The following is a 26,114-nucleotide window of genomic DNA, read 5'->3' as shown; positions in this document are numbered from 1 at the left end:
ATAAATGCTTTACAGATTTTTAAATTAGTTTTCATTCATAGATACTTTCAAATAATTTATTTTTAATATTCACTTCTCTGTTCATAAATATAATTCCAAAGGTCCATATCCTTTTTCATTAAATTATGATATACTAGAGAAAACATAAGATTATCATTTTAATAGAATAAATTAAATATTATTTAGGTGATAGTAAGGCCCTTCCTTATACATTAGGGCAAAAACATCCTCAAATTTACTTAGGTATGTAAAATAGATGATTTAAAATTTCTTTAAATTATTCATAGTATATTAAAAATGCTAAATCTGTCACATACTATCATTTGAAGAACACTCATTTTGAAAAGCAGGTAAATATTTATGTAAAAAATATCTTTTCATATCAGTATAAGAAAGCCCAATTATAGAATCATAACTTTAGTAGTTTGATAAATCCAGTCATTTGGGTCCTTCCAACTGGTAGTATAAATTAACTTAGTGAAATCAGCTATATATTTCATTGTGAACCTAAGGTGAATTAGTATTTGTACAACTGAACCTCTCTCTGTAGAACTATGTAAAAACATTTGTTTCAAGTTATTACGAGGCTTAAATGATAAAAGTTGTGAAAACACTTAAAGTTATAAATCTTTTTTAAATACATGGTATTATTGGTTTTATGTTAAATAGTAGTACAACCTATGTACCTTTCATTGAATCTGGTTATTTTAAAATCTGTTTATGAAGATAATTAATCTCTCATAAATGTCAAAAGCATTTGTGCTAAGTGAAAGGTCATCCTCTTCCTTCCTTCCATTCATCTACTCATTCTACTGAGAATTAACTATTTTATTTTGCTTTTGTAAAAATAAAATCCTGTCCTAATATAGTGCTCTAACATATTTTTCTTTTTATGAATAATGCTTTTGGGACTTACCTGGTGGTGCAGTGGTTAAGAATCTGCCTGCCAATACAGGGGACATGGGTTCGAGCCCTGGTCTGGGAAGATCCCACATGCCGCAGAGCAACTAAGCCCATGTGCCACAACTACTGAGACTGCTCTCTAGAGCCCACGAGCCACAACTACTGAGCCTAAGTGCCACAACTACTGAAGCCCGCATGCCTAGAACCCGTGCTCCGCAGCAAGAGAAGCCACCACAATGAGAAGCCCACGCACCGCAATGAAGAATAGCCCCCCACTCACTACAACTACAGAAAGCCTGCATGCGGCAAAGAAGACGCAATGCAGCCAAAATCAATAAATAAATAATATTTAAACAAACAAACAAAAAATAATAATGCTTTTTATGGTGCTGCTTTGAAAGTAACTTCATTAAACCTTGACCCTTGGTCCACTTTAATTTCTGGGTGGTAAAAAGTGGAATATAACCCTAAAGTACAGAGAGTGAAGTGCAGTAGAAGAATGATGGATTTTGGAACCTCAGATTTAGTAGTACTGAAGTTCTACCACAGGAGACACCTTGAATGCATGAGCCCATTACTGAATATAACTTTACCTCCGTTTCCTTACCTATAATGCAGAGAGTCTAATACCTCAGAAGGCTGCTTAGGAGATTCAATGAGAATATGGAAAAATGCTTGCCTTAATAGTTTTTCTTGCTTTTTCTAAAAACTACAGTCTTAAAACCCAAAGCCTAAAATCATATAAGTTTCCATGAGAAAATTTCCAATCATGCCTTTAAACCCCAAGAGAACAAAAATGACTTGTTCCACTGAGGGCAACAAGGGGAAAAAAAGCTTAAGTTATACAAACAAATTCCATGTGCCTAGGTATTTTTGGATAATAGACCTCCTTGAGAACCTGAAGAAGGTATGGATTCCCTTCTTAGACCTACTTCCTGAAAAAATTCAAAACAATTTATACATAAAAATTTTAGATACAATCGTTTTGTTGCATTGGAAAATGATTTCCTTCATATTACCTGCTATGGACTGAATTTTGATCTCCCAAAATTTGTATTTTGAAGCTCGAATTCCCCATGTGACTATCTGAAGATAGTGTCTTTAAGAGGTAATTAAGGTTAAAGGAGAAGATAAGGGTGGGGCTCTAATCTGATAGGACAATGGCTTTATAGGAAGAGTAAGAGCTTTCCCCACCCCCCTCCATGTGGGGACACAGTGAGAAGGTGGTCATCTGCAAGCTAGGAATAGTTCTTACCAGAGTCTAACCATGCTGGCACCCTGATCTTGGACTTCTAGTCTCCAAAACTGTGAGAAAATAAAATTTTGTTGTTTAAGCCACCCAGTCTACAGTATTTTGTTATGAGCAGACTACTGCATTGAAGTATTTTAAAAATAAATGTTTACAAAAACTGAAGCATTTTACCTCATTTTAAATCAAAATTAAAAGCCATTTTCTGTTGTTTTTTTTTTAAGAAATAAAACAAAAATTTACAAATTAAAACAGAAAATAAACTTTAATTCTATATAAAAGAACATTTCAATTACAAGGCTGCTATTGTTTGGCTTGAATAAAGAAGTCACATAATGGCCTGGTTTTGGAACATGATAACTTGGACATTATCTTTGATATCTAAAAAGGTTGTACGTTTCTGTTTTGACGAAAAGAAGTTGTAAAAACTCTGAGACTCTGGGAAAGGTATGTGGTAACAAACATAATCACAGCTCTCATAGTTCACTTCACCAGATGATGCTTGGCTAGGCATATGCAAGGAAACTAAGATTTCTCTAAGACTCTTAGAATTGAATTCATATCACTCACTGTTTTGATGCAATATCAATAGTGAAATGATTGGAAATCCGAGTTCCAGTTTTAAGGTTTCTGAGTGGAGATAATCTTCAAGAGCTCTAAGGTTTTTCTAATTCTTGTAGAGAAACTGACAAACCTCTCCATTCATGACTAGCCTAGAGAGAAACTTCGTCCAGCAGCTGGAAAATGCACAAGGTTGTCTATTTCTACCTACTTCAGAGCTACAGCTTGGTTGAAAGGGTTCATGATTTTTCTACCAAATCCATAATAATGACTGTAAGGTCTTGAATTGGAAGATTATTATACTCATTCATAAAGGCCCAAATATCCCCAAGTAAATCAAGTCATAACTAAACACCTCCTTGTGATAAACTTTCTCTTCTCTTAAAAAGCAAACTCCTGTCCAAAGTTTAATCTAGCAAAGGAAAAATTTCTATTTTGATTCTTTTTCTCATAAAATCTTGTTCTCATAATAGTGATTACTTCTGTGGTAGCAGACAGGCCTTCTTTTAGGGATGTTCGAAGGCTTCACTGCCAGTACGTGCCAATGAAAAAAACCAATGTATTATTGCAATGGGTAGAGCTCCTTTCTTCTCTGAGGCCATATACGTATGCACGTCTCTAAGTTTGGAAGATGTGCCATCTGTTCGTAGAGTACCGAGATCTTCCTTAGAGTAAAAAAAAAATTTTTTTCCTGGTAGTTATTTTGGAAAAGAAATTTAACACTATTTCAAAGATGGTGATAGCCATTAATGTTAACAGCTTTTCTAATTTCCACAAGAAATCACATTTTGGGGATTTTTCTTTGTATCAACATGCATATTAACAGACAAAAACTAGAAACTAACTCCTTAGAGCAGTATCAGTAGTTTCATGAAGTCACATGCATTCTGGACGAAAACTGGATAGTTTCCAAATTCCCTCAAAACTTACTTCAAAATATTGAAACAAATGACAGCAATCCTAGAATGGATAACACCATCTGAAATTTGACATAAATTTACTTCTGCTCCACACTAAGCCAGTTTAAATACTGTCAGCACATAAAGCTTAAATGTCTTTCCATGTTCATGCGGCTGTTTTTCTTAGCAATGTGAAAGCTAATTTTATACAAGCCTTCACAAAAAGACTTTTGTGATGGAACACGTTCAACCATATTTTGGTATTTTCAAAATATGAAACTTCTACTTACAAAAAAAATTCAAACTGTAGGATATATTTTTAAAATGGAAAAATAAAATGGTGTTTCAGCTTTCCCAACTTCACATTTAGGTTGATGAGAACTCTGCCCACATTAAAACACTGTGGCTTTCTCTTCTATCATTTTTCATGATTTAATTACTTTCATTTCTTTTTTGTTGTCAAGTTTTTAAAAGTTGGAATGAAAGGCAGTGGTGGGGTATGTTTATGTCCTCAATATAATGATGACAATAAATATAGAATCTCCAACTGTATATGAGCAGCCATTAATAATAAAACATGATTTAAAAAGTCCACGCTTTCCCACAAAATTATTTTAAAAGTAACAGGAAAAATTCTAGAATATAAAAAGAACCCTTACAAATCAATACTAAAAAGGCAGTCCATTTTTTTTTTTTTTTAGGCAGATAAAGCCTTGTTCTGTTTTGTTTTGTTTTGCGGTACGCGGGCCTCTCACTGTTGTGGCCTCTCCCGTTGTGGAGCTCCAGACGTGCAGGCTCAGTGGCCATGGCCCACGGGCCCAGCTGCTCCATGGCATGTGGGATCTTCCCGGACCAGGGCACGAACCCATGTCCCCTGCATCGGCAGGTGGACTCTCAACCACTGCGCCACTAGGGAAGCCCAAGCCTTGTTTTTTTATTGAATGAGTGATCTATGTAATTGCTGAGGCCACTATATACAGAGAAGAAAAGGAGGACTTTATTTCTTGGTCTCTTCCTCCTTGGACAGAGTCTTGATGATTTCCTCCTTCTTGGCCTGGAGCCGCTCTTCACAGTGCTTGCAGGCTTCCTTGGTCTTAGACCTGTGGGACTCAGCCTGGTCTGCCAGAAGCTTCTTGCGAGCATTGTCTGCCTTCAGCTTGTGGATATGTTCCATGAGAATCCGCTTGTTTTTGAACACATTACCCTTCACTTTCAGGTACAGGCTGTGATACATGTGGCGGTCAATCTTCTTAGATTCACGGTATCTTCTGAGCAGCCGGCGCAGAATTCTCATCCTCCTCAGCCAGGTTACCTTCTTGGGCATTCAAGCATCGGCAGTACCCTTTCACTTACCTATGCCCATATGCCTGCCCTTCCGGCGAGCCAAGGTGTTTTTTCAACATCGAGCCTGGGAATGGACTGTCACAGGCTTCTGGATAATCAGCCCATCTTTGATCAATTTCCGGATCTGCTGACGGGAGTTGGCATTGGCGATTTCATTAGTCTCATTGGGGTCCAACCAGACCTTCTTTTTGCCACAGCGGAGGACACTGAAGGCAAGCCTCTTTTGAAGCCTGAGCATACTCATGGCTGTGACCGCAGGGGCTAAATGCAGTCCATATTTTTTAAATGGGCAAAAAGTTTGGGCATTTCATCAAAGAAAATATTTGAATGGTTAATGAGTACATTAACAGATGCCCAACATCTTGGTCATCGGTGAAATGCAAATTAAAACCACAATGAAATAATACTACAAATCCACTACAATCTCTATAATCAAGAAGACTGACCATTCCAAGTGTTGGGGAGGATATGGGGAAACTGGAACACTTAAACACTGCTGGTAGGAATGCAAAGTGGGATAGCCACTTTGGAAAACAATTCTGCAGTTTCTTAAAAAGTTAAGCACATGATGAAAGAAACTGAAGACCACACAAAGAGTTGGAAAGATATACCATGTTCTTGGATTGGAAGAATCAATATTGTTAAAATGACCACACTACTCAAGGCTGTGTACAGATTTAATGCAATTCCTGTCAAATTACCAATGGCATTTTTCACAGAACTGGAACAAAAAATTTTTAAGTTTGTATGGAAACACAAAAGACCCTGAATAGCCAAAACAATCTTGAGAAAGAAGAACAGAGCTGGAGGAATCATGTTCCCTGACTTCAGACCATACTACGAAGCTACAGTCATCAAAACAGTATGGTACTGGCACAAAAATAGACACATAGATCAATGGAACAGGACAGAAGGCCCAGAAATAAACCCACGCACTTACGGTCAATTAATCTATGACAAAGGAAGCAAGAATACAATGGAGAAAAGAAAGTCTCTTCAATAAGTGGTGCTGGGAAAACTGGGCAGCTACATGTAAAAGAATGAAATCAGAAGATTCTCTAACACCATATACAAAAATAAACTAAAAATGGATTAAAGACTTAAATGTAAGACTGGATACTATAAAACTCCTAGAGGAAAACATAAGCAGAACACTCTTTGACATAAATCACAGCAATAATTTTTGGCTCTGTCTCCTAGAGTAATAGAAACAAAAGCAAAAATAAACAAATGGGACCTAATTAAACTTAAAAGGTTTTGCACAGCAAAGGAAACCATAAACAAAATGAAAAGATAACATACAGAATGGGAGAAAATATTTGCAAATGAATTGACCGACAAGGGCTTACTTTCCAAAATATACAGTTTGTACAGCTCAATACTAAAAAAAACCCAACGCAATAAAAAAAATGGGCAGAAGACCTAAATAGACATTTCTCCAAAGGAGACATACAGATGGCCAAGAGGCACGTGGAAAGATGTTCAACATCACTAATTATTAGAGAAATGCAAATCAAAACTACAGTGAGGTACCATCTAACACCAGTCAGAATGGCCACCATCAAAAAGTCTACAAATAATAAATGCTGGAAAGGGTGTGGAGAAAAGGGAACCCTCCTACACTGTTGGTGGAAATGTAAATTGATGTAGTCACTATGGAGAAAAGTATGGAGGTTCCTTAAAAAACTAAAGATAGAGTTACCATATGATCCAGCAACCCCACTCCTGGGCATATATATGGAAAAGATGAAAACTCTAATTTGAAAAGATACATGCATCCCAATGTTCACAGCAGCACTATTTACAATAGCCAAGACATGGAACCAATCTAAATGTTCATCGACAGATGAATGGATAAAGAAGTGGTATATATATACAATGGAAATAATGCCATTTGCAGCAATACGGATGGACCTAAAGATTATCATACTAAGTGAAGTAAGTCAGACAGAGAGACAAATATTATATGATATCATTCATATGTGGAATCTAAAAAAACAATACAAATGAACTTATTTACAAAACAGAAATAGACTCACAGACATAGAGAACAAACTTACGGTTACCCAAAGGAAAAGGGGGGTAAGGATAAATTGGGAATTTGGTATTAAGAGATACACACTACTGTATATAAAATAGTTAAAAAATGAGGACCTACTGTATAGCACAGGGAACTATATTAAATATCCTGTAATAACATATAATGGGAAAAAAATCTGAAAAAGAATATATATATGTGTGTAAACTGAATCACTTTGTTGTGCACCTGAAACATTATAAATCAACTGTATTTCAATTAAAAAATATTACGCACATACTTACTGTATGACCCAGTCATTCTACTCCTAAGTATCTACCCAAGAGATATGAAAACATATATCCATACAGGATATGTAAAAGAAGCTAGATACAAAAGACTACATACTGAATGAGTCCATTTATATGACATTTTTAGAAAAGGTATAACTACAGAGAGAAAAAGCAGACTAGTGTTTGCCTCAGGTTTAGGGTAGGAGCAGGGACTGGCTGCAAAACAGGAACAAGAGAACTTTCAGGGGTGAAGGAAATAGTCTAAAGCTGGATTGTTATTATGCTTGCATGATGATAGGTGAATTTTATGATATAAAAAATATACATCAATAAACTTTTTAAAAAAAGGAATGGGGGCTTCCCTGGTAGCGCAGTTGTTGAGAGTCCACCTGCCGATGCAGGGGACGTGGTTCGTGCCCTGGTCCGGGAAGATCCCACATGCCGCGGAGCGGCTAGGCCCGTGAGCCGTGGCTGCTGAGCCTGCGCGTCCGGAGCCTGTGCTCCGCAACGGGAGAGGCCACAACAGTGAGAGGCCCGCGTACCGCAAAAAAAAAAAAAAAAAAAAAAAAGAAAAAAAGAAAAAGGAATGGGACAAAAACCAAAGAAAAAGCAGGGGCATATATCCAGTTCCCCAAACCATCCACAGACTTTACTTAGGTTAAGAATTTATATATATTATCTATATTTTGGTTAGTTAAACCGATGACTGTTTATTATTAAACAGGAATTTCAATAACTGTTCAATGTTAAAATTATTTGTCCTCAAATAATTTTTTGTAAGGAGATCTTACATTTTTTGTTAACTACAAAAAAGACACAGCTTTCTACCACAATTCCCAATACAAGGCTAATTGAGTAACACTACATTTCTGGATAGAGAAATGAAGGCAGCCAGAGAGACTATTTTTCTTGCTCTTACTCTAGCTTACCTATAGTGAAGACATGTCCTGGTTTACCATATTTAAAATTGTCAGGACAACTCTGGGTGTCCTCCTTTTACTCTCAAAAGTGTCCTGGGTTGAATGAGAAATTATACAGTCAACCTGTCTCTAACAGAATTACTTTCATCATTAATCCTTAATTTTCATTACCATGAAGGGGCACTCCTGAAAGATTTGAAAGACTTGTAATAGGCTATAAGCCATACAGTCATAAAAATTTCAGTTAGTCATTTTACAATTGAGGATATGGGGCACAGAAAAATTAAAACAAGAAGCCCCAAACCACATTTTTCTGATTAGGGGTCTTTAACACTACCACAGCACTTTTTATAGAATAAGAGTTTCTGGGAACTTCCCTGGTAGAGCAGCGGTTAAGACTCTGAGCTCCCAATGCAGGGGGGCCAGGGTTTGATCCCTGGTCAGGGAACTAGATCCCACATGCATATCGCAACTAAGAGTTTGCATGCCACAACTAAGGAGACTGTGAGCCACAACTAAGGAGCACATGTGCCGCAACTAAAAGAGCCGGTGAGCTGCAACTAAGGAGCCCGCCGGCCTCAACTAAGGAGCCTACATGCTGCAACTAAGAAGCTGGTGAACCACAACTAAGGTGCCCATGAGCCGCAACTAAGGAGCCTGCCGGCTGCAACTAAGAAGCACATGTGCTGCAACTAAAGGAGCCGGCAAGCTGCAACTAAGGAGCCCGCCTACTGCAACTAAGATCCGGTGCAACCAAATAAATAAATAAAATAAATAAATAAATATATATTAAAAAAGAAAAGAATAAGAGCTTCTGATGGGTAAGTACTATTTCTGTAGGGAAAGTACATTTTTCTCTTGGAGGTGGTAATTATTACTATCTCCGTTTCACACATGAGGAAGGAGGTTTTAAGAAGTTCATTACTTTGCCTAAGGTTAAAAGGTGGTTGAGTGGTGGAACTGGGATGCAAACCTTGATTCCAAAGCTTGACACTTAACTTCTAAGCCTAATGCCTCTCATGAAAGGGAACACGGGCATGGGTACAGGGATGTGCATGTGCACCTGTGTGCAGTGTAGCCAAAGCAGTTCTTGAGTTGAGGTTCATGAGACTAGAGATTCCATGAGCTGGTTTGAGAGCCTGTATCATTAAGAAATTATATGTAACATTTCCTATGTGTATATAAAAATTTTTTTTCTAGAGAGAGAATCTAGAGCTTTCACCAGGTCCTCAAAATTATTTATGACACAAGAAAAATTAAGAACCTTTTAGATTGCTTTGGTAGGGAGGTTAAACTTTTAAGATAACCTATATATTTTATATATCAGATATCATAGTCATATCTAGAAGATTTTGTCAAACAACAAAACTAACAAGCAATTATCGAGAGGCAGTATATATTAGGTATATATATTATATGCTAGGTATATAAATATCAAAATTATATAATGTGGTATTTTAGATTTTGTATTAAAAAGAAAAACGGTCAAGCTCTCACTTGCTATAGGATATGACCCAGTAGTCATAACAAAAAGTAATGAATGATGGTAGAGATGTTTACTACTGGTGGCTAAATTCTGTTGAAGTAGCTGTGTATTAAGCAGAGTTTTCATATATGCTATACCAGCCTAAGGTAAGATTAATTTAGAAGTACAACATAAGAAAGGTATATAATTTGGGAGTAGTAAGGACACTAAGTTGCATTAAGTCAAATCATTTTCTGCTTCTGTTTCTTGATAATTAATATGAGTTGATTTTCTTAAGAAGGGCAATATTACTGGTAGGAATTTTGGGAGCATCTCTTTCTTTTTCTTCTTTTTTAAGTATGTATCCTTTTTTTTTTTACATCTTTATTGGAGTATAATTGCTTAACAATGGTGTGTGACTTTCTGCTTTATAACAAAATTAATCACTTATACATATACATATGTTCCCATATCCCCTCCCTCTTGCATCTCCCTCCCACCCTCCCTATCCCACCCCTCCAGGCGGTCACAAAGCACCCAGCTGATCTCCCTGTGCTATGTGGCTGCTTCCCACTAGCTATCTACCTTACGTTTGGTAGTGTATATATGTTCATGCCTCTCTCTCGCTTTGTCACAGCTTACCCTTCCCCCTCCCCATATCCTCAAGTCCATTCTCTAGTACGTCTGTGTCTTTATTCCTGTCTTACCCCTAGGTTCTTCATGACATTTTTTTTCTTAAATTCCATATATATGTGTTAGCATACAGTATTTGTCTTTCTCTTTCTGACTGACTTCACTCTGTATGACAGACTCTAGATCCATCCACCTCATTACAAATAACTCAATTTCATTCCTTTTTATGGCTGAGTAATATTCCGTTGTATATATGTGCCACATCTTCTTTATCCATTCATCTGTCGATGGACACTTAGGTTGCTTCCATGTCCTGACTATTGTAAATAGAACTGCAGTGAACAATGTGGTACATGCCTCTTTTTGAATTATGGTTTTCTCAGGGTATATGCTCAGTAGTGGGATTGCTGGGTCGTATGGTAGTTCTATTTGTAGTTTTTTAAGGAACCTCCATACTGTTCTCCATAGTGGCTGTATCAATTTAACTTCCCACCAACAGTGCAAGAGTGTTCCGTTTTCTCCACACCCTCTCCAGCATTTATTGTTTCTAGACTTTTTGATGATGGCCATTCTGACTGGTGTGAGATGATATCTCATTGTAGTTTTGATTTGCATTTCTCTAATGAGTAAAGATGTTGAGCATCCTTTCATGTGTTTGTTGGCAGTCTGTATATCTTCTGTGGAGAAATGTCTATTTAGGTCTTCTGCCCATTTTTGGATTGGGTTGTTTGTTTTTTTGTTATTGAGCTGCATGAGCTGCTTATAAATTTTGGAGATTAATCCTTTGTCAGTTGCTTCATTTGCAAATATTTTCTCCCATTCTGAGGGTTGTCTTTTGGTCTTGTTTATGGTTTCCTTTGCTGTGCAAAAGCTTTTAAGTTTCATTAGGTCCCATGTGTTTATTTTTGTCTTTATTTCCATTTCTCTAGGAGGTGGGTCAAAAAGGATCTTGCTGTGATTTATGTCATAGTGTTCTGCCTATGTTTTCCTCTAAGAGTTTGATAGTGTCTGGCCTTACATTTAGGTCTTTAATCCCTTTTGAGCTTATTTTTGTGTATGGTGTTAGGGAGTGATCTAATCTCATACTTTTACATGTCCCTGTCCAGTTTTCCCAGCACCACTTATTGAAGAGACTGTCCTTTCTCCACTGTACATTCCTGCCTCCTTTATCAAAGATAAGGTGACCATATGTGCGTGGGTTTATCTCCGGGCTTTCTATCCTGTTCCATTGATCTATCTTTCTGTTTTTGTGCCAGTACCATACTGTCTTGATTACTGTAGCTTTGTAGTATAGTCTGAAGCCAGGGAGCCTGATTCCTCCAGCTCTATTTTTCGTTCTCAAGATTGCTTTGGCTATTCGGGGTCTTTTGTGTTTCCATACAAATTGTGAAACTTTTTGTTCTAGTTCTGTGAAAAATGGCAGTGGTAGTTTGATAGGGATTGCATTGAATCTGTAGATTGCTTTGGGTAGTATATTCATTTGCACAATGTTGATTCTTCCAATCCAAGAACATGGTATATCTCTCCATCTATTTGTATCATCTTTAAGTTCTTTCATCAGTGTCTTATAATTTTCTGCATACAGGTCTTTTGTCTCCTTAGGTAGGTTTATTCCTACATATTTTATTCTTTTTGTTACAATGGTAAATGGGAGTGTTTTCTTGATTTCACTTTCAGATTTTTCATCATTAGTATATAGGAATGCCAGAGATTTCTGTGCATTAATTTTGTATCCTGCTACTTTACCAAATTCATTGATTAGCTCTAGTAGTTTTCTGGTAGCATCTTTAGGATCCTCTACGTATAGTATCATGTCATCTGCAAACAGTGACAGCTTTACTTCTTCTTTTCTGAGTTGGATTCCTTTTATTTCCTTTTCTTCTCTGATTGCTGTGGCTAAAACTTCCAAAACTATGTTGAATAAGAGTGGTGAGAGTGGGCAACCTTGTCTTGTTCCTGATCTTAGTGGAAATGGTTTCAGTTTTTCACCATTGAGGACGATGTTGACTGTGGGTTCGTCATATGTGGCCTTTATTATGTTGAGGAAAGTTCCCTCTATGCCTACTTTCTGCAGGGTTTTTATCATAAATGGGTGTTGAATTTTGTCAAAAGCTTTCTCTGCATCTATTGAGATGATCATATGGTTTTTCTCCTTTAATTTGTTAATATGGTGTATCACGTTGATTGATTTGCGTATATTGAAGAATCCTTGCATTCCTGGAATAAACCCCACTTGATCATGGTGTATGATCCTTTTAATGTGCTGTTGGATTCTGTTTGCTAGTATTTTGTTGAGGATTTTTGCATCTATGTTCATCAGTGATATTGACCTGTAGTTTTCTTTCTTTGTGACATCCTTGTCTGGTTTTGGTATCAAGGTGATGGTGGCCTCGTAGAATGAGTTTGGGAGTGTTCCTCCCTCTGCTATATTTTGGAAGAGTTTGAGAAGGATAGGTGTTAGCTCTTCTCTAAATGTTTGATAGAATTCGCCTGTGAAGCCATCTGGTCCTGGGCTTTTGTTTGTTGGAAGATTTTTTTAATCACAGTTTCAATTTCAGTGCTTGTGATTGGTCTATTCATATTTTCTATTTCTTCGTGATTCAGTCTTGGAAGGTTGTGCATTTCTAAGAATTTGTCCATTTCTTCCAGGTTGTCCATTTTATTGGCATAGAGTTGCCTGTAGTAATCTCTCATGATCTTTTGTATTTCTGCAGTGTCAGTTGTTACTTCTCCTTTTTCATTTCTAATTCTATTGATTTGAGTCTCCCTTTTTTTCTTGATGAGTCTAATGGTTTATCAATTTTGTTTATCTTCTCAAAGAACCAGCTTTTAGTTTTATTGATCTTTGCTATCGTTTCCTTCATTTCTTATTATTTCTGATCTGATTTTTATGATTTCTTTCCTTCTGCTAACTTTGGGGTGTTTTTGTTCTTCTTTCTCTAATTGCTTTAGGTGCAAGGTTAGGTTGTTTATTCGAGATGTTTCCTGTTTCTTAAGGTGGGATTGTATTGCTATAAACTTCCCCCTTAGAACTGCTTTTGCTGCATCCCATAGGGTTTGGGTTGTCGTGTCTCCATTGTCATTTGTTTCTAGGTATTTTTTAATTTCCTCTTTAATTTCTTCAGTGATCACTTCATTATTAAGTAGTGTATTGTTTAGCCTCCATGTGTTTGTATTTTTTACAGATCTTTTCCTGTAATTGATATCTAGTCTCATAGCATTGTGGTCAGAAAAGATACTTGATACAATTTCAATTTTCTTAAATTTACCAAGACTTGATTTGTGACCCAAGATATGATCTATCCTGGAGAATGTTCCATGAGCACTTGAGAAAAATGTGTATTCTGTTGTTTTTGGATGGACTGTCCTATAAATATCAATTAAGTCCATCTTGTTTAATGTATCATTTAAAGCTTGTGTTTCCTTATTTATTTTCATTTTGGATGATCTGTCCATTGGTGAAAGTGGGGTGTTAAAGTCTCCTACTATGAATGTGTTACTGTCGATTTCCCCTTTTATGGCTGTTAGTATTTGCCTTTTGTATTGAGGTGCTCCTATGTTGGGTGCATAAATATTTACAATTGTTATATCTTCTTCTTGGATTGATCCTTTGGTCATTATGTAGTGTCCTTCTTTGTCTCTTCTAGTAGTCTTTATTTTAGTCTATTTTGTCTGATATGAGAATTGCTACTCCAGCTTTCTTTTGGTTTACATTTGCATGGAATATCTTTTTCCATCCCCTTACTTTCAGTCTGTATGTGTCTCTAAGTTTGAAGTGGGTCTCTTGTAGACAGCATATATATGGGTCTTGTTTTTGTATCCATTCAGCCAATCTGTGTCTTTTGGTGGGAGCATTTAGTCCATTTACATTTAAGGTAATTATCGATATGTATGATCCTATTCCCATTTCCTTAATTGTTTTGGGTTCGTTATTGTAGGTCTTTTCCTTCTGTTGTGTTTCTTGCCTAGAGAAGTTCCTTTAGTATTTGTTGTAAAGCTGGTTTGGTGGTGCTGAATTCTCTCAGCTTTTGCTTGTCTGTAAATGTTTTAATTTCTCCATCAAATCTGAATGAGATCCTTGCTGGGTAGAGTAATCTTGGTTGCAGGTTTTTCTCCTTCATCACTTTAAATATGTCCTGCCACTCCCTTCTGGCTTGTAGAGTTTCTGCTGAGAGATCAGCTGTTAACCTGATGGGGATTCCCTTGTGTGTTATTTGTTGTTTTTCCCTTGCTGCTTTTAATATGTTTTCTTTGTGTTTAATTGTTGACAGTTTGATTAATATGTGTCTTGGCGTATTTCTCCTTGGATTTATTCTGTATGGGACTCTCTGTGCCTCCTGGACTTGATTAACTATTTCCCTTCCCATATTAGGGAAGTTTTCAACTATAATCTCTTCAAATATTTTCTCAGTCCCTTTCTTTTTCTCTTCTTCTTCTGGAACCCCTATAATTCGAATGTTGGTGCGTTTAATGTTGTCCCAGAGGTCTCTGAGACTGTCCTCAGTTCCTTTCATTCTTTTTTCTTTATTCTGCTCTGCAGCAGTTATTTCCACTATTTTATCTTCCACATCACTTATCCATTCTTCTGCCTGTTATTCTGCTATTGATCCCACCTAGAGTATTTTTCATTTCATTTATTGTGTTTTTAATCGATGGTTGATTCATCTTTAGTTCTTCTAGGTCCTTGTTAAATGTTTCTTGCATTTTGTCTATTCTATTTCCAAGATTTTGGATCATCTTTACTATCATTATTCTGAATTCTTTTTCAGGTAGACTGCCTATTTCCTCTTCATTTGTTAGGTCTAGTGGGTTTTTATCTTGCTCCTTCTCCTGCTGTGTGTTTTTCTGTCTTCTCATTTTGCTTATCTTACTGTGTTTGGGGTCTCCTTTTTGCAGGCTGCAGGTTCGTAGTTCCCGTTGTCTTTGGTGTCTGTCCCCAGTGGCTAAGGTTGGTTCAGTGGGTTGTGTAGGCTTCCTGGTGGAGGAGACTAGTGCCTGTGTTCTGGTGGATGAGGTTGGATCTTGTCTTTCTGGTGCGCAGGTCCACGTCTGGTGGTGTGTTTTGGGGTGTCTGTGGACTTTTTATGATTTTAGGCAGCCTCTCTGCTAATGGGTGGGGTTGTGTTCCTGTCTTGCTAGTTGTTTGTCATAGGGTGTCCAGCACTGTAGGTTGCTGGTCGTTGAGTGAAGCTGGGTGCTGGTGTTGAGATGGAGATCTCTGGAAGATTTTCGCCGTTTGATATTATGTGGAGCTGGGAGGTCTCTTGTGGACCAGTGTCCTGAAGTTGGCTCTCCCACCTCAGAGGCACAGCACTGACTCCTGGCTCCTCAATTTGGGATGATTCGTTGTCTATTCATGTATTCCACAGATGTAGGGTACATCAGGTTGATTGTGGAGCTTTAATCCGCTGCTTCTGAGGCTGCTGGGAGAGATTTCCCTTTCTCTTCTTTGTTCTCACAGCTCCCGGGTCTCAGCTTTGGATTTGGCCCCGCCTCTGCGTGTAGGTCGCCGGAGGGCGTCTGTTCTTCGTTCAGACAGGAGAGGGTTAAAGGAGCAGCCACTTCGGGGACTCTGGCTCACTCAGGCCGGGGGGGGGGGGGAGGAGGGAGGGGCACGGAGTGCGGGGCGAGCCTGCAGCGGCGGAGGCCGGCGTGACGTTGCACCAGCCTGAGGCGTGCTGTGCGTTCTCCCAGGGAAGCTGTCCCTGGATCCCGGGACCCCGGCAGTGACGGGCTGCACAGACTCCCTGGAAGGGGGACGTGGACAGTGACCTGCGCTCGCGCACGGGCCTCGTGGCGGCGGCAGCAGCCCCAGCATCCCACGCCCATCTCTGGGGTCCGCGCTTTCAGCCACGGCTCGCGCCTGTCTCTGGAGCTCCTTTAAGCAGCGCTCTTAATACCCTCTCCTCACGCACCAGGAAACAAAGAGGGAAGAAAACGTCTCTTGCCTCTTTGGCAGGTCCAGACGTTTTCCCGGACTCCCTCCCGGCTAGCTGTGGCGCATTAGCCCCTTCAAGCTGTGTTCACGCCGCCAGCCCCAGTCCTTTCCCTGTGCTCCGACTGAAGCCCGAGCCTCAGCTCCCAGCGCCGCCCGCCCCGGTGGGCGAGCAGACAAGCTTCTCGGGCTGGTGAGTGCCGGTTGGCACCGATTCTCTGTGCGGGAATCTCTCCGATTTGCCCTACCCAGGTACATGGGGAGTTTCTTGCCTTTTGGGAGGTCTGAGGTCTTCTGCCAGCGTTCAGTAGGTGTTCTGTAGGAGTTGTTCCACGTGTAGCTGCATTTCTGGTGTATCTGTGGGGAGGAAGGTGATCTCCGCGTCTTACTCTTCCGCCATCTTCCCCGGAAGTCCCCAGTATGTATCCTTTTACCTCTGTAAAAATATTGTCTTCCACCCCTCACACAACATAGAGGCAACATACTAGCATTTTTGTCCTGGGATAACATTCAGCCAGATACCCCAGTACAACTGTACATTGTTACATTACTGAAAGACTTCCATACAGATTGTTATTAGGATAATAGTAACTGTATTACATGGTAAAATTCATAATAAAAATTTCAGTATGAATTCATTAGTTCAAATTATTTGCCACTGAATATCATAACAACTACTGGCACAAGTGTCCTGTTGTAATGTGACTTAGTTGCCACTGAATATATATAACTTAATGAATATATATAAATACTGACACTGAATATTTAACAGTTTTCGACAACACTATAAAAACAAGAAATTTTTAAATGAATTGCTGCTAGTTCAGCAAAAGCTGAGAGGATTCAGCACTATAAACAATATTTTTATATTGGAGAAATTCTCTCTTTATTGAAACTATCCAATGATGTAATCCTGCAGTGGCAATGGAGGACAGTAATAAGACCTTGGAGTGGTGCTGGTATAGATGTGTACAGCCCCCATTTGGCTGTTTAATGAGCCAAGACAGTTAGAAGGGCAAGAGTGATACCCACCTACTGCTTTTTAATTTACATACTAAGATCACTTTATCAACTCTCTATGTCTCTAAGAGATAGGAAAAAGAAAACCAGCTACCATTTTTCATTGTTTTGATTCTGGCCTATTTTTCCTTTTAACCTTTCCATACTACAAATGAGTGATCAAAAATGGATACTTCCTCCAAGTTTAGGGAATATGAGCACACTGTCTGTGTATTCCAATAACGAAACAGCTTTGGGACGGGTTCTGATAACACTGCAAATATCTACACTGATTAAATACAGGGGATGCTAGGAGTTTCAAATGGTTCATCTGAGGTTTCTTCAACTTCAGGTGTCCTTGTAAATTTTCAGGATGCTCTTTCAATAGTTGCTATGCCTATGAATTAATGTTTATAAGGTTGAAGTTAGAGTTCTATCACACTAAACTTTACAAAGAGAAAATATATTTAACAGTCAACTCTAAGCAAATAGTCTAAACTGTAAATGTGTAATGCTGGGTAAAAGAAATGACAAGAAGAGTTGTAAACTTATCTCCTCCACTACTGTAAATAAAATCAAAGCTTAGATCCTCTTGCCAATTTGCATCATCATGGACTTTTCCAAAGGATTGTGGTCCCCAAGCATCTTTTTTCAATTTTTTCTCACAACAGAGAAGAGTATTACAGCCCTGAGCGTAAGGGAAGAAAAAGACAAGAAAGGACAGGAGGTTTCAGACTTTGAATTGCTTCTGTCTAGGCTCTGATACCCTGAAGGAGCTAGAGTGTTTGATCATTACCCATAGTATGAAGACTCAATGATTAGGAAATTCCAAAGGTGGTCCTTCTGCGATCTTCACATTAACTATGTTCCCAGTTTTAAAACATAAATGGAAAGAGTAGACAGTATTATTCCATGATCTATGAAAACTTAAGACTATTAGTTTTTCTTCCTGATTTCTCTTCTAAATTTACTATATCCTCATTCAAATTTTATTTCTCTTATTTAGTCCCCCACCAACACCTTCTCGCTCTGACTCCAAGCCCACCTCAAGTGAAAGAGTAGGGTTTATAAATCTATATGTCAGTTTGAGAATGGGAAACAGAGTTAAAGAAAAAAAAGCATTGGACATAAAAATGGATTTGCCAAAACTCACCATCAGAGGGCACAACAGTACTGCAATAAACAACTCCACCAGGCCAAGAAGAGAGCCTCTGGTGCACCTAGAAAATACAAAAAGACACATCCATTGTCAGTACACAACAACAAATGTTATATGCATATGTGTATGTATATAATAAATAATAGCTTTTTAATTATTTAAATAGTATGTATTCTTTGTAGAAAAAATTACAGATAAAAGAAAAGTCTCTCAAACTCCTATCATCCTAAGATGATAGTGATGAACATTTTGGTTTATTTCAAGATAAACCAGTATTTCACCATAACTGTAATTTGCATTTTTTGTACTAAGAGTGATAATCTATACATGTTTTAATCTAATAGTTGTATTTGCTTTTCTATGCACTGAATATTTACATCTTTTGCCATTTTTAAAATTTGGATCTTGGTCTTTGAATATTATTTTGTAGAAGTTCTTTAAATATTAAGAAAATTATCCCTTGGTCAACAAAATATGTTATAAAAATTTCTCTGTTTTCATTTTTACTTTGTTAATGGTGTTTTTGTATGCACACAATTTTCATGTTTTAAGAGTCAAACTTTTCAATCTTTTCTGTGTGGTTTAACGGTCCTGTGTCATATATCAGCAGCTTTCCCTACTTCGAGAATACTATAAAATTCTTCCATGGCTTCTAGTTTGATTTTTCAAGTTTAAATCTTTGATTTATTAGGAATTAATTTTAGTCAGTTAAGAAGCAGCAATCCAACTAACCTCTAATGATAACACAGCTATCCCTTATATTTAATAATTCATTTTTCCCTCTTATTTGAAATGCTACCTTTATAATTTTCCAAATACCTATATGAATTTGGATCTTCTTCTGTCCAGTGATCTATATGCTCATGTCATAGTAGCCACACTGTTTTAAATATCCTAGCTTTATATTTTTACATCTGGTAGGGTGGGATAGTTTCCCTTATTAGTTTCCTTTAAGAATTTTCCTGGCTATTTTTGCTTATTTGTATCTCCATATGAACTTCAGAGTCAGTATTTCTAGTTACACACAGACACACACACACACACAATCAGCTTCAAAAATAACACAGCACTGTGATTAAGAGCATAGAATCTATAATCACTCCTGAGTTCAGATTTTGATTCTGTAACTTACTCTAACTACAACCTTTTTAAGTTCATTAGCCTCTTTGTGCCTCAAGTTTCTTCACCGAAAAATGGACAAAACGTAATACCAGCACCTACCACATAAAGTTGCTGTGAGGACTAAACGATGAATACACATAAAGCACTTAGAACAGTGCCTGGCATAGAATAAGTATTCAATAAATGTTAGTTTTTTTGTTTGTTTGTTTTGAAGTTGAGATCTTATTAACTCAATGGATTAACATAAGGAAACTGACATCTATGTGATTTTTGAGTCTTTCTTAATCAAGAACCTTGTAAGCCTTTCTATTTTAGTCTTTGTGTTCCTGAGAAGCATTTTAAGGTTTTCTTTATTCAGATCTTATATGTCCCCTTTAATCTAATGTAATTCTTCTTGTACTAAGTCTTGTCCAATACTAGGATCATGACCCCTGAATTTTTCCTTTTAGTTTGCAAATGTCTGTTAATGCTCCACCTGTCCTTTAATTTTGTTATTTTTCCTGAGTTTCTTTGTTTTAGGAATGACTCTATAGTTTTCTTTGTGATCTAATCTGGGATTCTTTTAACAGAAAAGTTTAGCCTGTTTATATTTATTAATATAACGTATATTTAATGTCCTTTCAGTCATCAAATTTTATGCTATAAAATTTTTATGTTTTTTGTTTTTATTGCTGCTCTTTCTTCTTAAAAATAGTTTACTAAATGGTCTATATTTGCTTTGTTTTAGTTAAACATGTACCTCTAATATTAATATGGAAAGTTTATTTATTATTTTTGTATTAGTAGTCATTTTAGAGTAAGGTCTAAGTTCTTTGAACTGCCTTTAAGGCCCAATATTATCTGATACCCTATTATCTCTCTGACTTCACCTCCTACCATTCTGCCTCTCAATCATTATGCTTTAGCCCCTAGGCTCTTTTCTGGTTTTTGTATGTACCAGCTATACTCTTGTTCCAGAACCTTTGCAATAGCTATTACCTCTACTTAGAATACTGTTTCTCCAGAAAACTATCAAGCTCCCTCACTTCCTTCAAATCTTTGTTCACATTTCACTTTCTGAGTGAGGTCTACTCTAGCCAACCCAATTAAAAATGGCAATTCCATCAGTTGGTACTCCTGATATATATATATATATATATTTTTTTTTCCATCTCTTATTATGAGCAATGATGAACTTACAGTTACGTGTCCTTTTCCCTCCCTTCTACTATCCAGTTTATTTTATTTATTTATTATGTAACTTTTCTTAGTGTTTATCTATCTATCATCTACCTATCTATATACCTCCCCCCAACCCGACATACTTTTTATTGAGTTTATTGATTTTAGATGACATATTTTGACAGTGTGTTAAAAAACTGGGGTTTCTACCACTTTACATCATTTGTTCTGCACCCTTCCAACTTTCATTAGAAAACTGTCAACATTGTCAAAATTTTAAACATTCATACTCTGCTCTGCAAAACCTAATCTTCACATTTGTTTTAATCTTAATTTTATAGATTGATGGACTCTAGGCTTACTACCAATACTTTAACTGTCGTTTTTCCTTTCATTTCTTGGTTGGCTGAACTTCATCTTATAGAGGTAGGACTCATGAGAGCTAAATTCCCTAAAGCTTGGCATGTTAAAAAATGTTTGTCTTTGCCTTTATATTGAATGATTATTTGGATTGGCACAAGATTCCTAAATTAATCTTTCCTTGAGGACTTCGTGGGTAAAGCGTTAGTGTTGATTGCTGCTGTGGAAAAGTCTGAGGCCAGCCACTTATTTTGGAGAACCAAGCTCTCTGAGCTTTGCTGGGGATCTGCAACCATATCATAGGCATCTTCTTTTGGGGTCTTCTCACACACTCCCTTTACTAGATCTGGCAGCCGTTCTTCAGTATTGTGCTTTGGGATTGCAGAGATCTCTCTGGTTGTACTGAAGATGGAGCTTGTATTTCTGTTTCTTATTCTCCTCTCTATTTCAAAGTGATTCCAAGAGAAGGAAGAAACGGCTGCCTCTACTGGGCCATTATTTCTTTAAGTGGTAACTTTTTAATATGGACTTTTTCAAACTTACACAGAAGTAGAGAACACAGTGTGATGAATTTTTTCCATTCACCCATCACCTGCTTCTATATTTACCAACATTTGGTCAAACCTGGTTCATCTGTATGAACCAGGTCTTTTCCACAGAGTATCTTAAAGGAAATTCGAAACATCATATTGCTTTACCTGAAAATATTTCAGTATACATCTACTAGGCCATTTTAAAACAGGAAATCCTCTGTCCTCTATGATTTTACAGATTATCCTCAACATTAATAAAAGATGTGTATCTGGGGCAGAGAACTAAATAAATATATGGCTGTTTATGAATATTATTTGTTAGAATGCTATAGAACATGGGTTGGCAGGCCAGCCACCAGTTTTTGTAAAAGAAGTTTTATTAGAACACAAACTCATTTATTTACTTACTATCTAGAGCTCATTCATCTACTTTGACACTACAACAGCAGAATTGAGTAGCTGTGTAGTTGCAGGAGAGTTGAGTAGCTGCAACAGAGACCATATGGCCCACAAAGCCAGAAATATTTACCATATGGCCCTTTAAGAAAATGTTTGCTGATCTTTGCTGCAGAACCCCTCTGCTGTTTTGAGATAATTCACTTTCCCACTTTCCCAAAGTCTTCCCAGTCACTTCTACAATGACATTGGCAATTACAAAATATTACTTAGTAAGTGTCCACAAACACACATATAGGTCCTTTCCTTTCTTTAACCCTTCTAATAGCCTATAGTCTAATAAGGCCAATGGGAACAAAAATGATTTTGCTCTTGCCTTTTTTCTTTGAAATATGGCAACAATAACAACAAACAAAAGCAAAACAAAGACAAAAATATATAAGGAAAGAAATATAAGTGTTCAAGACCAAAGAGGCATTGGCATTCTAAATTGTATTCCATGACTCTCCTAGACTGAAATGTATTTTGTTGTTTAAATTGTATGTTCTTAATAAATCACAAGAAAATAGGAAGAGTTTAATAAATACTTGACTGATGCTGAACGTTTTAAAAATATGTCAAGAAAGTAAAAAAAGAAAAACATTCAGGCAAATGGCATGTATTATTCACATATTTAAATTTCATAGGCAGAGAACAAGATTAAGGTTAAGAAAGTAAATATTCAGAATGAGCAGAAATCAGAGAAAGAGTAAACCTCTAGGCAAACACTGCTAACTGAATAAGGTGATTTGGTGCCTACTCGGTCCCTTGAAAAGAAAATACAAGTTTATACTTTTGGTATGAGATAGTCCACATCTTTGATAAGTAACTTGAGAACCTCTAGGAAAAACAGGGCTTCGAGTGTAAGTAAAGGAAAGTATTAACAACTGCCCTGGTATTACAACCATTACCCTTAAATCTTAACCCCAGGAGAAGAAAAATGCTAGCATTATCAAGTTAAGAGTCTGAGTACAAAGCACTGTAACTTTATTTTCCCAAGTCATAAGATTCAAGATAATTTTAAAAATCGAACTTTATTATTATAAAAAGACATTACATGACCCCAGAGCAAATTATTAAATTCAAGTCAAAACTAACTTTAAAATCCTTTAGTTCTATCATAAATTATGCAATTTCCCCTACACGCACCATTCACTGTTCAGAAGAGCAAACTCAGCAATGTATTCCTGCCAGCAACTTGGGAATACTGTCAAGTCTAAACAACCTGTCAATACCCTGCAAATATTCACAGCCAGTTGGACATTAAACCAGAGGCGGGGAAATAGGAAAAAATAGAGAAAAAAAGAAAGAGGAAAAAGGTATTTCCTTATTAACCCAGTTCCCTTTATTTACGAAAATCTTGGGACCTAATTTCATTAGGAAACAAATATCTGTTACCTATGTTAAACTGTATAAAAAATACTACATTAATTATGTCAAAAAGCTTTAGATGGAATAATTATATATACTTGTCCATGGCTAAAACCTTGTTATAAATAGCCTTACTATATCATGAGTTTAGATGTCAAATGATATTCCCGTTACATTTCCCGTAGTATAACAAGGAATGCTTATGAGAATGGATCCTTTCAATACATGTTCCAAAAGTTTCTCTTCTTTAAGACCAGGGTACCCAGGTTTCAACAACTCTGCCAAACTTACCTTTAGAATACAGTGCTTACAAGCATACTAGGATTAACAGTGTAAAACTATTTCAGGTGTTCTAAAGCAAGACACACCTATAACAGCTTCTACAATTTGGCATCAGTTTTATCCGTACCCTTGACGTAATAAAACTGTTGAAGCATTACATCGGCAATAATTTTTCACTACTTCAACTCTACAAATATACTAAAATAAGCATTGTGACTTCAAACCCGCAAGATATAGGAGATTTGCAGTTAGAAGAGTTGGGGCCAGCTGAAATCTTGAATTTCAAGCCCAAAGTCTCAGTTTCCCCAGCTGTTAAATTAAAGACAGCAATGACAACAAAACTGACTATTTCACAAGGCTGATTTCATTTAAGGATAAGTGACAGTATAAATGTGATAACATGTGAATGACCAACATCCTACCAAAATTTAAGATATTCAGAAATATAAACTCAAAACAGGGACTTCCCTGGAGGTCCAGTGGTTTCTACTGCAGGGGGCACGAGTTTGATCCCTGGTTTGGGAACTAAGATCCTGCATGCCACGTGGCACAGCCAAAAAAAAAAAAAAAACCCCAAAACTCAAAACAAATCAATCTCTTTAAGGGTCTCTTATTAAAAAGAATTTAGTAAGTTTAACACATTTCAAAAGCCAAAACTATCTCTAAACAAAGAGATATTATACAATATAAACACCTTGTGATGTTAAAGCTAGAAACCAGAAGGTTTAAACGAGAATCTCTTCAGAAAGCACTGTAAAAAACACTTAAAGGGTTAGACTAACTACAGGGCATATTTTATCAATAACTCACCAAGGAAACAAAGTTTCTGATACAGTTTAAGTGAAAGTGGTATATTTTGTGAGTTAAATTATATAATACAGTTTAATATTGGAAAATTATTTTCTCCTTGAATATATTATTTTAAATGGTTCCTACATTTTATTATAACATTGGCAACATTTCCCCATTAGAATATATTGTTACTTCATAATGGAAGTCATGATTCAATTTATATACCTTTGATTTTCAAGAGAATTTCACATCTACAAAACAAGGCAATATGAAGGACTTTTCGTTGTATCTTTCAATATCAGTTTTCTAATTAGGAAATCAAATCTAGCTCCCAAATTATCAATAAGGTATTTAAAAAGTAATACTTGTTCAACAACTCACAGTGCTTTGAGGATCGAACGTATATAAAGACATATGTATATAATAGCATACATGTATATAAAAGCATACAAAGCAAGACCTTAGCCACAAAATCTTCACTACTGATCTAATAACAGACTAAAATAATCAGAGCATTTAAACCTTAAGCATAACTAGCTGTATATCATATCATTTAACATAATATGAATTGATATAAAGGTTATTTTAAAATCCAAGTAAATACAAATATCTATCCATTTAATAGTATCAAGAAATGCTCATTAAAGCAAATTCTCTTATATTAGGTTTTGAAATCAATATCTAGGCTCTAAGATTGAAAATATTACCAATATTTCTAGTATATCACTACTTATTAAGTTAATTTGGTATAAATTAAATTCATTGATAAACAATGTTTCTATTTAAGATTTTGATATTACACCAAAATTACAACTTATCGTTTATACTGCATAAGAACTAGAGTCCAATATCTATTAAAATTTCATTGTGTAGTTGAAACCCCTAGTATCTGAGGCAATTCTACACCCACGTTTGGAATGTTCTCACACCCTGATGGTTGCTACATTTTCCTTAATGGATGCACTTTTACTCTCTTGGGTCTCAGGACAGACACGTTAAAGATACCAGCGCAGGGCTTCCCTGGTGGCGCAGTGGTTGGGAGTCCGCCTGCCGATGCAGGGGACATGGGTTCGTGCCCCGGTCCGGGAGGAACCCACGTGCCGCGGAGCGGCTGGGCCCGTGAGCCATGGCCGCTGAGCCTGCGCGTCCGGAGCCTGTGCTCTGCAACGGGAGAGGCCGCAGCAACGAGAGGACCGCGTACCGCAAAAAAAAAAAAAAAGGTACCAGTGCAAGGCATTTCTGCTTTACTTAGGTGACAACCTGCCTTCCCCACTGTGAACTGGTAAGTTCTCTTCTATTTTGTTCCTTTCCTTCTATTTATTAAGAAACTACACTCACTCACAAGAAAAGTAAAAATTGTGGCCTCTCTATATCATACTACCTGTTTTTTTATAACTATTATTTTACCCAACATTTTATTATGAAACTTCAAACAAACAGCAAAGTTGAATTTTACAGTCAACACCCTTTTATACCTTTCACCTAGACTCTATATTATCATGTTATCTATCCATCCTTCTCTTTTATAGAAATTCTGAATTCTCGCAGTTTCCTTAATCATTTTTAAAATATATTACATTCTCTAACTCCATTTCCTCTGCAACTTTCCTGCACTGCTCCTAGATTTTGTCCATACGTGTTTTCATTTGTCACACTGTATTCTAATTATCTGTTTGGATGC

At 36.9% G+C, this 26,114-nt stretch overlaps 1 protein-coding gene and 1 pseudogene across 2 annotated transcripts in view; both read right to left on the bottom strand.

Moving 5' to 3' along the window:
• MCU (mitochondrial calcium uniporter) overlaps positions 1 to 26,114 on the bottom strand; it is a gene marked incomplete at both ends in the record, with an annotated part of 217,366 nt that overhangs the window by 41,590 nt on the left and 149,662 nt on the right. The window contains one exon of the mRNA XM_079716050.1: positions 18,372 to 18,438. Coding sequence (XP_079572176.1) covers positions 18,372 to 18,438 — 67 coding nt within the window. The remainder of the gene's footprint in view (positions 1 to 18,371; positions 18,439 to 26,114) is intronic.
• LOC307054350 (large ribosomal subunit protein eL19-like) lies at positions 4,610 to 5,206 on the bottom strand (annotated as a pseudogene). The gene has a single exon. The product of its transcript is annotated as a large ribosomal subunit protein eL19-like (transcript).

The sequence above is a fragment of the Hyperoodon ampullatus genome (genome assembly GCF_949752795.1).
Source record: "Hyperoodon ampullatus genome assembly, chromosome: 1".
NCBI classification, from domain to species: domain Eukaryota; kingdom Metazoa; phylum Chordata; class Mammalia; order Artiodactyla; family Ziphiidae; genus Hyperoodon; species Hyperoodon ampullatus.
This window is presented reverse-complemented; position numbering and strand designations above follow the sequence as displayed.